We start from the raw sequence: 15,680 nt of genomic DNA on the forward strand, positions 1-15,680 counted from the left end.
TTGATTGATTGATTGATTGATTGATTGATTGATTGATTGATTGATTGATTGATTGATTGATTGATTGATTGATTGATTGATTGATTGATTGATTGATCCCCCCATCCCCCTTGTTCGTCTGGAGTCGGGATTGAGTATTACAGGGAGTCTCTAAGAATCCGCCCCCCACCCCCTTCGCTCACACACATCGTTCAAACAGACAGCTATTTGTAAGCCATTGGGGGGGGCCCAGAAATAGTTTGGAAACCACTAGGGAGGCCCAGGAGAAAAATTTTGGGAACCACTGTACTACAGGATGCCAGGTTGTTTCATCACATTGGTGGCCCTGGTCACACTTTAGCAGATAACAAAAAGGTTCAAAGTAAAACAGCTAATGGTTATATTTGATCATCTTAAGCTTTCAGCCACTGTCATAGAACATTCTGGATTTAGGTATGATGACAATGTTTTATAAGTCTTGAATTAAAGTAAGGAACAAACACAGAAAAACTAATGTTTCAAATTATTCATGTTAGCTTCAGTGTTCATGGAAGCTAATATCGGATGGTCAAGCTAATGCTCATCAGTTACATTTATATCAGACACTTGAGCAGCCACCTCTGGGGTCCTGTATGGATCAGTTGTAAATGTGTGTTGTAAGTCTAAATGAATACTCAGCTTATTGCAAATCAAAAGTTACAAGATTATCCCTAGTGTTACAAGAACTGCTCTCACACACACCCAGTGTGACATCTCCTCTGCTCCTAATGTAATGTATTCAATGGCTGCTTATGAAGCCAGCCAACTTGAAATAATATTTTGAATAATAATTATTATTCCCCTTAAAGACCATTTTGCATCAGCATGTCAAAACTTCATAAAAACTAGAGATCGGAATGAAGTCTTCCTCTGAAATCCCATAAATCAACAATCAAGAGACTGAGAGAAAAATGGGGTTTTGAAAACAGAATCTTATGATGTGATGTTAAAATTAGAGGTGCACCAATCAATCTGCCAGAGATCATCAGTGATCATGTCCAATACTGAAAACTGACTGGAACATTCACTATTTTCAGTGTATTAAATCAACAGCCTGTACTGTGATGCAAATTTCCTAAGCTTATTAAAAACCAGATAAAGTTAGGGAAATATAATTCGATGCTTAGACGCAAATGATCTAAAAATTATTTCTTTATTATGTTATTTTATGATTTAAAACCATAACCTTTACTGAAGAAACTACAGTCCTGTTTTTTTTTCTGTTATATCCAACAGTCCCTAAAAAAACTGAAATAGAGGAACATTTTAATCAGCAGGTCAGACCTAAAAAAACAGGACAATTATGCCAACTGGGGATCAACTGATCAATGAATCTCTAATTAAAATTTTATTTTAAGACATTGTCACATGCATATTTCCACTATGAGTATGTCAATGTACTGTTATTTTGCTTTAAATCTAGAAATTTAAAATAACAGAAAACAAATCATTTAAGCCAGTGTTTCTCAACCTTTTTTGGGCCAGCGCCCCCCTAGCCTTTATCCAGGTCCCTCACCGCCCCCCACCAAAGAATTTGSAGGCTACTTTGCACTGACCATTATTTTAACATTAATATTACTATCACTATTGTAGATGCTTTGATTTTTATGCTTGTTTCTGTATTTATCATCAAAAATAATTTTCCAGAGAACAAAAAACCCATGAGAATAGAAATTATTTTCACAGGGGTCTACGAAAAATACAATGAACATTCAAGTTAAAATTGGTAGGTCTAACAGCAGCCAATCAGAGTGGAAAAAATATTCTTATTTTGTGCCATTTTCTAGTTGTTAAGTATTGCACAAAATGAGCAGATAAAAGATGTACAGCAATGCCAGTTTAAACTTTGAACTATTTGCAAAACGACTGAGCTCTGCAACATTAAACCATGGATAGAACTGTAACTACATTAATCATAGCTCTTCTTCTCTTCATTGTTTCTGTCAGTTTCTGGTGGTGCTTTCAGGAGAATGGGACATCAGAGTATCATCCATAAAACTTCATCCACATGGCATTTATTGTGCAAACCAAAGCTTTCAGTGGAAAAACAAAAGTTCCAGGTCCTTTTAATGCCGTACAGAAACATGGATTACATGTTTATAAATACCTGTCTATTGATTTATAGATTAATATTTTAACTGGACAGAAATTACAAAGAACAAATCTGGTTCTTAATCAAATCCTACTGAGTCAAATTGAAAGTGTCATGGAGTCATCAGCCTCATGACATTAACACTGACATGAAAAATAATATATCAAATCTAATTAAAAACATAAATAAGTGATCAGTTCTTTACTGTTATGGTCTGTAAGATATATTTATTCTCAGTATTAGATGTGGTCTCAACAAACCCATGACATTTCAACAATATTAGTTTACCTTTTATCTGGAAATAGTGTATGTTTATTCTTGCCATACAATCCTCTGTATTAATTATTGCTCAAAAGGTCTTGCCGTACCAGCTTATTCCTCTGTATTTACTTTAGTTTCTTACGTTTATTCTTGCATTTTGTTCTTCATTCATTTCCATTTAGTTTCCTTTGATTAGTATTATCCTCTCTTGGTTTATTGCTATGTCCACTTTAGTTTATTTCCTGTTGCTAGATTTATTTTATCTTTTATCCATTATAAGACGAATAATATAAGACAAATAATCTTCACTCATCACCTTCTGCGCCGCCTAATCATCATGTGTTTCACATCATGTGTTGATTTTTCACTGTTCAGCGTCGGATTCTCTGTTTTTATGCCATAATTCACATCAAGTTCGTCGCTCTGTTTTATGTCCCGCTTCTCCTGTTTCAGAGTTTTGCACAATGTGCGTGTGTTTTTTTAAGCCCCTAAGGTGCAGGGCGGTCGGGAATCGTATCAATGGGGAAAAGGCAGACTGACATAAACCTTTTAAAACAAYGGAAACAATTTCTGCATTCTGATTATTGAAATTTAAAAGTGCTGTGTTGTTCTATCACCCCCGTTTCATATCGGACCACTTACAGCACCGGTGTTAACGCTATAAAATGAACGCTCTCTATCGTGCCATCACCCATGGAGGGATTTCTTTATTTAAATTGGTTCATTTTTCAGAGGGATACACAGTGAGGGTATCGTGATTTTAGCTACCAGTAGCAGGAGAACGGAGCTGCGCCAAGAAGCTAACAGAAGCTACAAACACTGAATAGAAGAAGAGCTGCCATCGATACAGTTGCAGCCAAGCATGATTTAATGTTACACAATACAGTTTTACCAAGTTGCTCAAAGTCTAAACTGGCATTGTTGTGCATTTAAGGTGTAAAGTTTACCTTCGACTTAACGCCCCCCAAAGTCATCCCAGCGCCCCCCTTTTGTAAAAATGTCCGCCAGCGCCAGGGGCGCCCCCTGTCGCTGTACGCCCCCTGGGTGGCGGTACCGCTCATGTTGAGAACCGCTAATTTAAGCTGTTTTTCATTCACCCTCCATTTATTTACACTCCATGTTTTATACTGTAAAAGGTAGAAGGCAGCTTCAGAATATGGCTTTTATTCCCCCAAATCCAGGAGCAGTATCATGGTGTTAGCATGGGCCCCTGCAAACAGCTGCAGTTAACAAGGTGTCCAGTGGTCTTATTTAGATGATGCACCCTCATCAGGGCCACCCGGTTGTTTCCTTCCCTCTTGTCCTATGATGTAAAACCTTCATTTTGACTGGACCAGGAGGAAATGTCAAGGGAGGGAAAGTAAAACCCAGTCAGTGGAAAATCAGAAAGAAAGCTTGTTGATAAAAAATGAACATTGTTAAATCTGCTTCCATCGGTAATGAGCCATGTTTCACCAACCAGATCATTCGGAGAAGATAAACAGTGGCTCTCTGAAAATAATGTCACTTGGCTCTGATGATTCATCAATAATTGACTGCAGCATACAAACATGTAATAAACATGTAGTACCTTCATGGTGTCAAATCTATTCCAAATGCAGTTTTCATTTGGTTTACTTTTTAAATCTAACATTGACTAATTGTGCTAATTATTTACAATTACAATTGAAAAGATGACGCCTTTAAGATTGTAGGAAAACATGCAACGTGATTATCAAATACTGAAATTTGGAACATATCTCTGTACATGTTAGGACTACAAGTCATAATTAACTCAAATTTTCCTCATTTTTCTTTATGTCCGATCATCAGGATTCCCAAAGGTTGTCCCCGTAGCGCAGGGGTCCCCAAACTATGGCCCGCGGGCCGGAACCGGCTCGCCTCCACATTTGGTCCGGCCCCCTGAACAATACCAGAGAGCATTAAGATTTTTTTTTCATATATTGTATTTTCTGGTTTATATGTGGATTTTTCTTCAACCACCAGGGGGCTCTTTAGCAGGAAGTGTGTCCTGTAAACTGTGGGTGTTTTGTTTTGCATGGTGCATTGCTGCCATCTGTTGGACTTTTGGGGAACTGCTCGACTTTTATGTTATTTAATCAGTACGGTTGTTTGCTAGCGGTAGAGCAGATGAACACACGTGTCTGTTGTGAACGCCGCGTTCCAGGTCGAGTTCTTCGAAGCAATGCCTGTAAGTAGCAGCTTATACTTCAAAACAAGCCTTTATGTTAACATATGATAAAAGAAGTAACTTGTTTATTGAATTAGTTTTGGAAATACCTGCGGGCGATTTGATTATGTGCTACGTCATTGCTAACTAGCAGGCTGTTAAGATTTCTTAGGTCGTTATGTAGCATTGCAGCTCATAGCATTCTGAGGTAGCTGTTGTATCAGTTGTACTTATAATGTATGTATCTGAATGTAAAAACACTTCTGTAAGCTGCTCTGAGCTCATCCTGAGTTGTTTGTGTTTTGACAGTTTCACTSCATTCTACATGGAAATAAAGGAAGAACTAATTAATCCTGACTCGTGTGAAAAGAGTTTGGCTGATTAGTTTYGGTACAAGACACCATAGCGAGACCATTACAAAGTGAATCATTGAAAATAAAAGAAAGCGCCCATTAAAATGGAATTAGGTTTTAATATGTTAAATATGAGAATGTTGTTGATCAGTTAAATAGCATTGAAGGTAAATGCTATTTAACTGTTTTTTAAATAATACTGGGATCATTATGAGAATTTGAGGTATAGATATTAGGATCCAGTAGATGGCAGTAGTGCAACAATAATGAATGCAAGCTACTGTTGAAATCTAAAGAAGAAGAAGAAGAAGGCGCCCATTTTCATTTAGCACATGCTAGTAGCAACACGAAGGATCAGCACTTTTACTGTTACAGTTACCGTTCGGAAACTACTGTAATCAGTTCAGTTAAATCTAAACTTGGCAGCTTTTCTTTTTCAACGTAATAAATGTGATATTCAATTGACCTGTTATGACTCAAATTTTGGGTGTCCGCCCCCCTCTGCTGCTGCTGCATCACTGTGGRAAACCTGGAGCGGCAGAGATATCTGCGGCTTGTGTGTGTATGTTTACTGGTTTAAAAAAATAAAAAACTTTGGGGTTGTGGCTTATAGTCCGGTTCGGCTCATAGTTAGGAAAATACGGACTATGATCCTTCCTGAATTTTTTCTGTGAAGAACCCAGAGAGGATTATTTGGTTGTGCTTTCTGGAAAACGATATATTTTTACATTTAGACACTCCTGCAATCGTCACACTTATTCTGTTACAAACTGACTCCGGCCCCCCACCAGAGAAGGGAAAAGTTATGTGGCCCTCACAGGAAAAAGTTTGGGGACCCCTGCCGTAGCGCTTCAAATATCAATCCCCCCCCTCATATGTCCATCCATCCATCCATCCATCCATCCATCCATCCAGGTCACAAATGTAAAGATCTTGAACTTAACTTCTTAATATCATTAAAGACTTGGCACTTGACCTGGACTTTAACACCAATATCTCATAACCTTATTGACCTGTTTGACTTGAAAATTCATGATGTTTTACATGAAACAAAAAGAACGTCACAATGGAGCCGTAACCCAGCACAATACAACAGAGCTACGTATGTATATATGATCCATTTGTCGCTGCAACATTTTTTCCCTCTTTTTTTTATGATAACAGCAAAGAAGCCCACAGTGGTGGAGAGGTTATCCCTGTCAGCGCTAGCATAGAGGGCTACACGACGTTGGGAGGAACTTGGAACATCACCCAAGTCACCCAAATCACCTAAACAGAACATCTTATGCAGAATAATGTTAAAGCCATATCAAGTAGCTTCTCAAATGCAGATAGAAGCAACAGATGAAGGGCCAATGTTTTTACTGCCAGCCTGGAGTCAGTGTCATGAGCGCTGTCAGTGGTTGTATTAACATTATTGCCAGAGCTGCTATAAGTAAACAGGCGTTGTGCTGGGTGATAGGATCAGAGCAAAATGCTTTACGATAGAGAATATCCTGAAGTCATAATGGAAATGTTCCTATAAAAATTCAGTACAATCCCCACTTCTCTCCATCATGTCACACAGGTGGGTTACCAGCAGAAAACACCTTTTTAACAGGACAAATTATTTCCATTGCAAAGATTTCCTGTTTCAATCTATAGATTCAATCTATAGATTCAATCTATAGGAGGGTCCAACATATTTCACAAAGTGTCACTTAGGTTTCATCAGTTGAGGTTAACTGTATTAACTCCCAGCCTTCTTATAGTTTTACATCTTAAATCCAGATCTAACACAACAGAGAAAAAAACTACAGAATTTTCTTTCCTCTTTCTGGCACAAATTACAAATTGAATCAAAAACAAATAAATCTGGGGAAGTAAGACCTGCAGGCTAAACAACTAACTTTTCACATTTAAACATGCACAAGGATTGATAAGCCAAAGCAAAAATAGAGACCAATGAATAGTTGATGTTAGCATTTCCTTTTGTTTTTCTTTTCTGGTTTCGAACGCCATATTCACAGTAATAACAATAAAAGTGATGATAAGACAGTATGCACAACTTCTGTTCAGTCTTCTTCAGGTAACTGTACAGCTGTGACTGAAGGTGACTGCAGTCACCGCCCCACAAGCACAATTACTGATCATATTACTGAACATATTCAGCTTCTTCAGGACAGAAGCTACATAAAGAAGTGGGATTTGTGTCACTAAATTACTCACAACTGCATTTAATCATACTTTTAAATTTAACATTTACTGATGGTCTGATGGAGCAAACAGTGGAGTAAATAGCAAAAATAATTTTGACAATTAGTTTTATAATGAAATCTAGTTATTTTGATTATGGATCAATTTGCCCATTATTTGTTTTAATTAACTGGCCGTTTATCTTCCATTTAATTCACAACAGGTCACAAGCAGCCTGAGGTCAAACATGTCCAAGACTTCATAATCAAAGTTTGACTTGGTACTTTCTTTACTTAGAACCTGACCTGATACTTAGGGGGTAAACGCTTATTGTGACTGGCCCCCACCTCTGGTTGGGACCCTGCTGTCACTCAGTCATTTGCCTGAAATGTTCTTGTTGAATTTGGAACAAATTCAACAAGCTAATTCCAAAGACCTGCGGAAACGGTTAATATCAAATTTGACAGCAATCATAATGAAAAAGGATATAAAGAGATTTGCTGTTTATGCCTATGTTTTTTGTTTTTTGTACACAAGAAAACCTAGCAAAAATGCTGGTTTTAAATTATAAACAACCCCAAACTAAAGGCCGTATTACAAAAAGGTTTTCAAAGGTGAAAATGTAATTCACAAATGTTTGCCTGTATAAATTTGCTGTTTCCAGTCCTAAAATATTACATCTGCACCTTCAATGGTTGAGCATCAAAAGGTCCAGTCCCTGGAATCTTACCACCCTGGATGGAGCACCTGAAGGATGATGCAGGTCTTTTGTCAGGTATTATTTTCCTGTTTCTGAAGGACACAGCAGTTCATTTGGCTCAGACGCTTCTTATGCCCTCTACCTGTGCAGTGTCCTCAAATTGTTTAAGGACATGACTTTTATTCCCCTTTTATATCTTGAGAATCAGGTTTCAGGAGACGCACTGTAATGCTCGTCATTGTTAGTTAATTTCAAGGCAGCAGCTACATAACTGAGATTGGTGTTTTTTATTGGCAGGGTTGTTGTAGTCCTAATATGTCTAGAGATATGTTCCGAACTAGAACCACCAGGCTACTAAACAGTTCAAATGCTGCACTATTGTACAGATCAGACACTTAACAAGTCTGCACTTCTTTTATTTACTGTATCTGTTATTTATGTTTTCAACTAACGGGGCAGTATTATGTAAAATCAACTTTTTTGAGCTTCACATCATATTATAATGTTATTTCCTCATTAAAAACATACACACAGTGTTGCCTGAATTCTTTGATGCATCTTTGAGAAATCCTTTAGTCTCCCATGGCAACCATTTAGCTGTGCAAAAAAACTAGGTGGACATAGCCCCGCCTTCCAGACACAGCTCCTCCTCTAAGCTACAGTTTCCAAGCCTAAGAGCTTCTGCCTCAAAGGGCAGCCCAGATTTTTTCAATCGAAAAACCCAGCTTTACCCTTTGACTTTAACAACTGACACAAATGAACTTTTAGGTGATTTTCTAATTGACTGACATGCACCTGTAATGTTCAAAATATTTCTCATAATGAGAGTAGCTGCCATTTTGAATAGCACTGTACAGAGAGCACATACTTTCCACAACAGAGGTTTTCTTGCATGAAACAAAGCAAATATTTTTTAGATATTTTTTAGCAAGAGCTGATGTTTCAACTGGTGCGATTCTCCCACTCAGTTTCTTCAGACTAATCAGCGGTTACTAGCAAGCACCTGGTTCCACCAGCTACTGAGCTCATTAGAGGAGCTACTTCTGAGTGCAACCCCGATAAAAACGTTGTTAAAGGATTAATAGAGGAGCCATGTTGTGATGACTTAATTAAGGTGGAGCTTCAGAAAGATCAAGAGTTTTTAAAGAGACAGAGGCCTAAATTCAATGCATTCATATACAAAGTCAAATTTCTTTAAAGTCATATTTGATATTTACAGAATTTTTATAACAACTGAAGGTAACATAGATACTGGATTGTGCTATAAAATGGCACTGTTGGCCTGTAAAATATTTAAGACTGCCCCTTTCACATCAATCTGTTCTAATTAAGACATGCTGTCTCGCCTTCATATGTGGATTATAACTTGTCACAATAAGTCAGTTACATTTCCTGGAGTAACTTTTTGTGAAAGAAAAAAAAAACTTAGTTGCAGGTTTAGTTTAACTGTACTCCACTTTTTACTTTTACTTGAGTATTACTGTGAAAATATCACTACTCCTACTTGATAAAATTACTGGATACCCTATACTGTGAGTAACTTCACTAAATGAAGAACAAGACTGTTTTAATCAAAATTGCATGAGACACAGACACACACCTACAGTTTCAGTTAAAGTGAGATCACTCGTTTTGTACACAAGCTTTGTTCTAATGTTATTTTCTCTCTACTGAGCCTTTTGTGCAACTTGGAGATCAGTATATATTGTTATTGGATTCATTGCGCGCGTGTGTGTGTGTGTGTGTGTGTGTGTGTGTGTGTGTGTGTGTGTGCGTGCGTGCGTGCGTGCGTGCGTGTAACTGCGTGTTTTATATGTTTACATGGAAAAAGATTATTTAGGAAAGTGTTTATCTTGCCTAAATTTGTTTTGTTTCCACTCTAATATTTAAAGTAACAAATATTGTGCATAACTTTATATTTTTCTCTGATGACATCATTTTTAAATATTAAGCAGTTAGATTTTTAATTAAATATTTTTTAACTTTAAGAATTTCTTAGATGGCTACTTTTTAATGTTGCTCGTACTTGATTACAATTTTTGTCTACTCTACCCGACGCTGGTCATTTTGTTCTAAGCCAATTAGGATACTGATGGGTTCATTTCAATAAATTAAATTGTCACTAAAAAGTGAATATTTTTTTGGGAATTTAATACTGCAGCTCATATGATATAGATTTGCTACACACTCAGTGATATATATTCTAAGCATGTTTTTCTGGTCATTTTAACCAAGTTTAAACAATCTAAAAATTCAGTTTCTAGAAAAACTTTCAGCAGACCAGTAAAAGGGACTTTAACAAAGGTTAAGTGAAAATAAATAAATCTAAATAAACTACTCTTCTGGTAAGTACAGTTGTCTAATTGAAAAAGACTTATTATTATTAATAAAACAAAACTTTTTCTTGAGGCAACTTTTGAAAATGTATTTGTCCCCTTATATATGTCACCTGAATGTTCCAGATTTGTACATATTTGAATGTTAGATGAGAGCTTGAGTAAGAACAGTTTCCGTTGATCTAATTGAGTAGAGAAGCTCATCCAAACCAACCTGGCCATGTGTAAAATAGTACTTTCTTCCTAAGCCTAATACCTGCTTGTGCCGCCCTTGATGCTACAGCTGCTATCAAGGATTTGCTATCCTTGCTAGACTTTCACATTGCTGTGGAAGAATTTTAACTCCGTCTTCTTTGCAGAATTGTTTTAGATCAGCCACCCTGAAGGGTTTCTGAGCAATAAGATTAATCCGCATCTTCAGATTCAAGTCTAGATCATAACAAGGTCACTCCAAAGTTTGATGGTCAGAAATTCTCCTCTGAAGCACCAAAGCAACCCCAGACCATTCACCATGTTGAACTACCAGGATGATGTCCTTTTCCAAAATGCTGCATTAGATTTCAGAGGATTTACAATTTCCAAACATTATGCTGTTGTGTCACCAGTTCACAGAATACTCACCAAAAACTCTAAAGGATCATCAAGATGTGTTTCGGTAAACGTTAGATGGACCTTTGCATTCTGTATTCTTTTTAGTTAGTATTAGTAGCTTTAGTTGGAGTTCTGGGCTCTTTAGTGATCTCCTGGATCAGGTGTCACTCTAGGAGTGATCTTGGTGGGCTGACCACTCCTGGGAAGTCCTAACACTGTACCAGGTTCCAGCCTACATGTTTCATTTCTGCATAATGGCTCCTGCTGTGGTTTGCAGGAGTGCCAAAGCCTTAGAACTGGTCCTGGAAATCTGTTCTGGAAATGTACATTTTGTACATTTTTAAATTAACCAACTCAGTCGCACATTCACTTAGACTGGATTATACTTTTTTTTATAACTACACGGTGTGTATGCTGAAAGTTGCTTACTGTACAGTATTTTTATTCTTTATTCTGTTTCTATTTGCTTTGATTGCCTGTCACTTTGCTGCTTTTGTAATAATTCTATTCTATTCTATTCTGAACCTTTAAATAGGCACAATGTGTTTTATTTTAGTTTTTGTTATTTTTCATGCAGTCTTAAAGGTTCTATTTAAGTGATTTCTTCATTCTGCAGGTCTGGTATATCAGATCTGGATTAAAATCATTTCTCAAAGAAATAAGACTAATCAATTAACAAGGAAGGCAATTACTTTCACATGGGGCAAGGTTGATTTGGATAACTATCTTTATTATTAAACAAAAGCATGATTTGACTTTTTAATTAATATGATTTGACTTTTTATGCTATTTGAATATTGTGTGCGTGCGTGCGTGCGTGCGTGCGTGCGTGCGTGCGTGCGTGTAAATGTGAATATAAACTTTTTTTTTTTTGCATTATTTGAGGTCTGAAAGTGCTGCATCTTTTTCGTTAATTTAACTATTTCTCATTTTGCATTTTGTGTAAAAAAATACTAATCTTTTGCTTGGAATTTCGGAGACATGTTGTGAGTAATTCATAGAATAAAAGGAACAATGTTCATTTTACTCAAATATATACTTGTGAAATGTAAAATCAGAGAAACTGATCATTTTACATTGGTCTCTTTTTTTTTCCCCTACAGCTGTATATTATGTTACAGATAATAAAAACCCAAAATTCAACATCTTTATTCAGGTCATCCTTATCTGGATATTAAATAATTTAGTGATTAGAAACATACAAGTATATCACAACAGAAATATGAAATATGCACAGGGCACTTTTTCCCATAAATGAAAGTGGATCAAGACTTTTGACCAGAATATTCAGTATGCAGAACACTCTGTATATCCAACATCAGTGGAATAAGTTGGCCATGCTCTGCTGCAGGTAGAGGCCTGTGTCGATTTGCCTAGCTTCTGTGTGTTGTGTCGGGAAAGCAGAACGGGAGCGTCCTCCGCTCTGGTCCCCCTCTGTTCAGCGGGAGCAACAAACGCGCTGTAATTCGGCTGCCGGGGAGCTTCATTAGGCTCCTGCCAGCGGGCCCCCAAAACAAGTCTGCAACACGGAACAGGTGTGTGCGCGCGACACAGCGCCATTGCTCTTTTATGTGCGCGCGCGTGCTCGCGTAACCAAATGAAACAAAATACCACACAACATGCTGGGTCACATTTGTAGTACTTACATCAGTGTATATCTGTCGACGCTGAAAATAATGTGAAGCCCATCACACACACACACACACACACACACACGCCGCTCACTGTACCTAGAATATATTGTGTTCCATCAAAATCAGATGACAGGCGTGGTCATTAAATGAAACGCTAACCGCAGTTTGTTTGTTGCCAGGATCAGTTAATTAGTTGATGGGAGAGGAGGGTTTGTACCTTATGGAGGTCGATGCGGATCCTCTCCTCTCCTTTATGCGGGCTCTCGGGCCACAGGTGATAGCTGGAGCCGTAGTTGGGGCTGTCTTTGCTGCTGTGGCTGCCAGAAGAAGACGAGTTCCCGTATGCGTGCGGTGTTGCAGGGGGGGTTACGCGGCTGTTTGGCTGCGCCTGACCGCCCTCCGCGGCGATCCGTCCACACTTATTGCGATCTCTGTCACAGTGCTGCTGCTGCTGCTGCTGCTGCTGCTGCTGCTGCTGCTGCGAAGGCTGGGGACGGAGCCCCGGCGCGCCTTGCTGCTGCTGCTGCAGCCGCTGCTGCTGCCGATGCTGCAGCAGCTGCTGCCGCTCCTGCTGTTGCAGCAGAGGAGCCCGGTGAGTTCTACATAGCTCTCCGGAACCGCTTGCGCAGTAGTTGACGGGCAGGCTGCTTCCCACCAGTAGCTGTTGCTGCGCTCGCAATTGTGGGATCTGTTGCTGCTGCAGATCCTGAATCTGACACTCGAACGCTTTCTTAGCCTCGTTTGACTCGCGTGCATTTAAAGAGTGCCCTTTTTGTGAGTTTGCACGGCTTCCTTCAGGGGAGGGGTCCCTCTGTTGGAGTCCTAAATGACAGTGCTGCTGCTGCTGCTGCTGCTGTGGTTGCAACAACTGCCTGTGGTCTTGGTGCCCTCCTGCTCTTCCTCCTCCCCTGCAGCGTTCCACGGTGTTCGCCTGTTGGTAATTATTGGCGCTCCTTCGGAGACGATCCCCTCTTCCAGATCTCCGGGAAAAGCGCAGAGAGGAGGAGGAAGACGTTGGTGGCGGCGGCAGAAGTGGTGGGAAAGGCGGGGAGGACTGCGGGGGGAGAGAGTCTACAGGATGGGATTGATTTGGAGGAAGGCTCGCTTCTTGTTCCAAGAAACTGCAGTGGCAGCTTGGAAAAACAGCCTCCCTCTCTGACTGCAGCGGCGGCGGTTGCTGCGAGCCGTCCGGGGCCCAGGGAATGGGATCCTGCCGTAGGTGCACCGGCTGACCAGCGCTGGGTTCGCCGCCTCGCTGTGAAGGTCGCCGGCTGCTGTCGCAGCTCGCCAGCGGCAGCGGGTCGCCGCTGTGAACCGGTCTCCGAGGGGGCTGGCTCACACACGGGAGCTCCTGGAGGCTCTGGCGCTGAGCGGCGGTGGTTGGAGTGCGGACTCTGTGGTGAGAAGAGGGCGGGGGCGGCAGACTGAAAACGGGCGCGACTTGCTCTCGGCTCTGCTCGTTGTTCCCTCGCTCTTCGTCTGGTGTGTGGTGCTGATGGACCGCTCCCGCGTTCCGATGCCGCATCCCCTTATCCGCCTCGTCGCGCTGTGGGTGCTCCTTTGCCGTGCAGAGCTTCGACACCCATTCATTGCGATCAGTCCCAGCAGAGTAGGACCGACTAGTACCATTGGTAGGTTTGACCAGGACCTGCCTTAAGACGTCACCGTACAGCCACAACACCGCCTTCGACTCAATATCGGTCCAGTGCGTGCCATGCGCACAGGTTGCAGGGGATCGATCACTCCGGTAGGGTGGCTCCCACAATAGGCAATGTGAGGTGCTAAAAAGTGGTTCACTCCTGCTTTCACGGTCAGTCTGCTGCGGATCTCTACTTTTTCCATACAGTGTCAGAAATCCTTTCCGCCGCCGTGTCACCTGTCTGAATCGAACACGACACTTTGCTCCAATGTAGAGGCGATTTCATTTCTATTTGCGATGACATCATGTCACCAAAGTGTGAGCTGTTGAGACAATAGTGATCGTCCTCGTGCAAATCCAGTTTCCATTTATTGGTATAAATCAAACCAGGGTAAGCCATGCCGTCAGGGTCTCATCCTGCCACATTCCTGTAAGAGTTCATCATTAAACAGCTGCTTTAGTCTGATTAGGCGATGACCAGTCAGGAAGAAAAGCTGAGTAGATATCTGCTTTTTTTTTTTTCCTTGCATCTGCCTAAACTGTCACATCATCACCAAATGAGCAAAAATTATCATAAATCAAAGTGATTTTGCTGTGGCCTTTAAAAATCACATTGTTACAAATATCACTATTTTAAAGTCCATGAAACATTAAGAAACACCGAAATGCCATTAGAACATAGATTTCTCCTACATACTGTATGCTTTTGTACATGACCATTAAAAAAACTGAGTTTGATAAATGTTTTCACAGAAAAACTTGGGTAAACATCTCTGAATTCCACCTTAGGAGTTATTATTTTGTCCCTTAGTGAAATCATAACAGCCAGTAAAAAGAGCTTAAGCCTCACCAGTAGAGTTGACACCCGTCCCTTAAAATATGGAATCGTTCCGTATTTGGCTGTTAAATGTTGCGTCCCGTATTGAACCGATACAGGACGCGATTTGTTCCGTATTTCTATAAATGTATAATAGACATGCCTATCTATCACACACACACACACACACACACACACACACACACACACACACACACACACACACACACATATCAAGACTAATTGTAACAATAATGACCAAAATAAAAACACAGGATATATTAAGGTCAGCTAAATTGTCGTGGCGGGAGCTAAAGGACCCCAGAACGCTAAGGACCGGCTGTTGTGGTTGCCTGGAGGCGGACACTATGTAGCCGCGGTGAGCTGCTATCGACCGCGTCTTTTTAAAACATCCTCAACCCGATATTCTACCGTCCTTATAAGCAAAACCTCTCGTAAAGATATAGACTTGAGAGGGAAGACTCAAATCCCAGGCTGAACATGTTAGTGTGGATGAATACAGTCAATTAAAACAAATGTGTTCATCCTGGCGTGGTGTGCTGTATGATAGATCAGGAGAGGAACTGCAGACCCGTTAGAACGTAAAGAACCAAACATCAGCATCTCTTCATCCCTCAATCATCTCCTGAGGCTGATATGGTACAGAACATTTCTGACTGAAAACTTCAATTCAACAATTATAGCTTTAATGAGGAATTGTTCTTGCACTGCATAATTTGCCTGATTAGTCATTCACACATTTTAGGTTACCTCTTTACTGGATTCATGTTACCTCTTTACTGAATTCATGACTAAGCCATTCTTACACATGACTATGTCCTATGTAGAATAAAAGCATCCCCATAGGATGATGCACCCTGTACCTTAGGTTCT

General features: G+C 40.1%; 1 protein-coding gene across 2 annotated transcripts in view; it reads right to left on the minus strand.

The window, feature by feature from the left end:
- Positions 1-14,890, minus strand: part of kcnn1a (potassium intermediate/small conductance calcium-activated channel, subfamily N, member 1a) — an 88,555-nt gene extending 73,665 nt beyond the window's left edge. Inside the window, exon 1 of one of the 2 annotated variants that reach the window (XM_008433431.2) lies at positions 12,548-14,890. In XM_008433431.2, the coding sequence (XP_008431653.1) occupies positions 12,548-13,855 (1,308 nt within the window). In that variant the 5' untranslated portion in view covers positions 13,856-14,890. The remainder of the gene's footprint in view (positions 1-12,547) is intronic. The other variant, XM_017310177.1, reaches the window with a different exon arrangement.
- Positions 14,891-15,680: the final 790 nt, after the last annotated feature.

This window comes from Poecilia reticulata, linkage group LG17, assembly GCF_000633615.1.
Source record: "Poecilia reticulata strain Guanapo linkage group LG17, Guppy_female_1.0+MT, whole genome shotgun sequence".
NCBI classification, from domain to species: domain Eukaryota; kingdom Metazoa; phylum Chordata; class Actinopteri; order Cyprinodontiformes; family Poeciliidae; genus Poecilia; species Poecilia reticulata.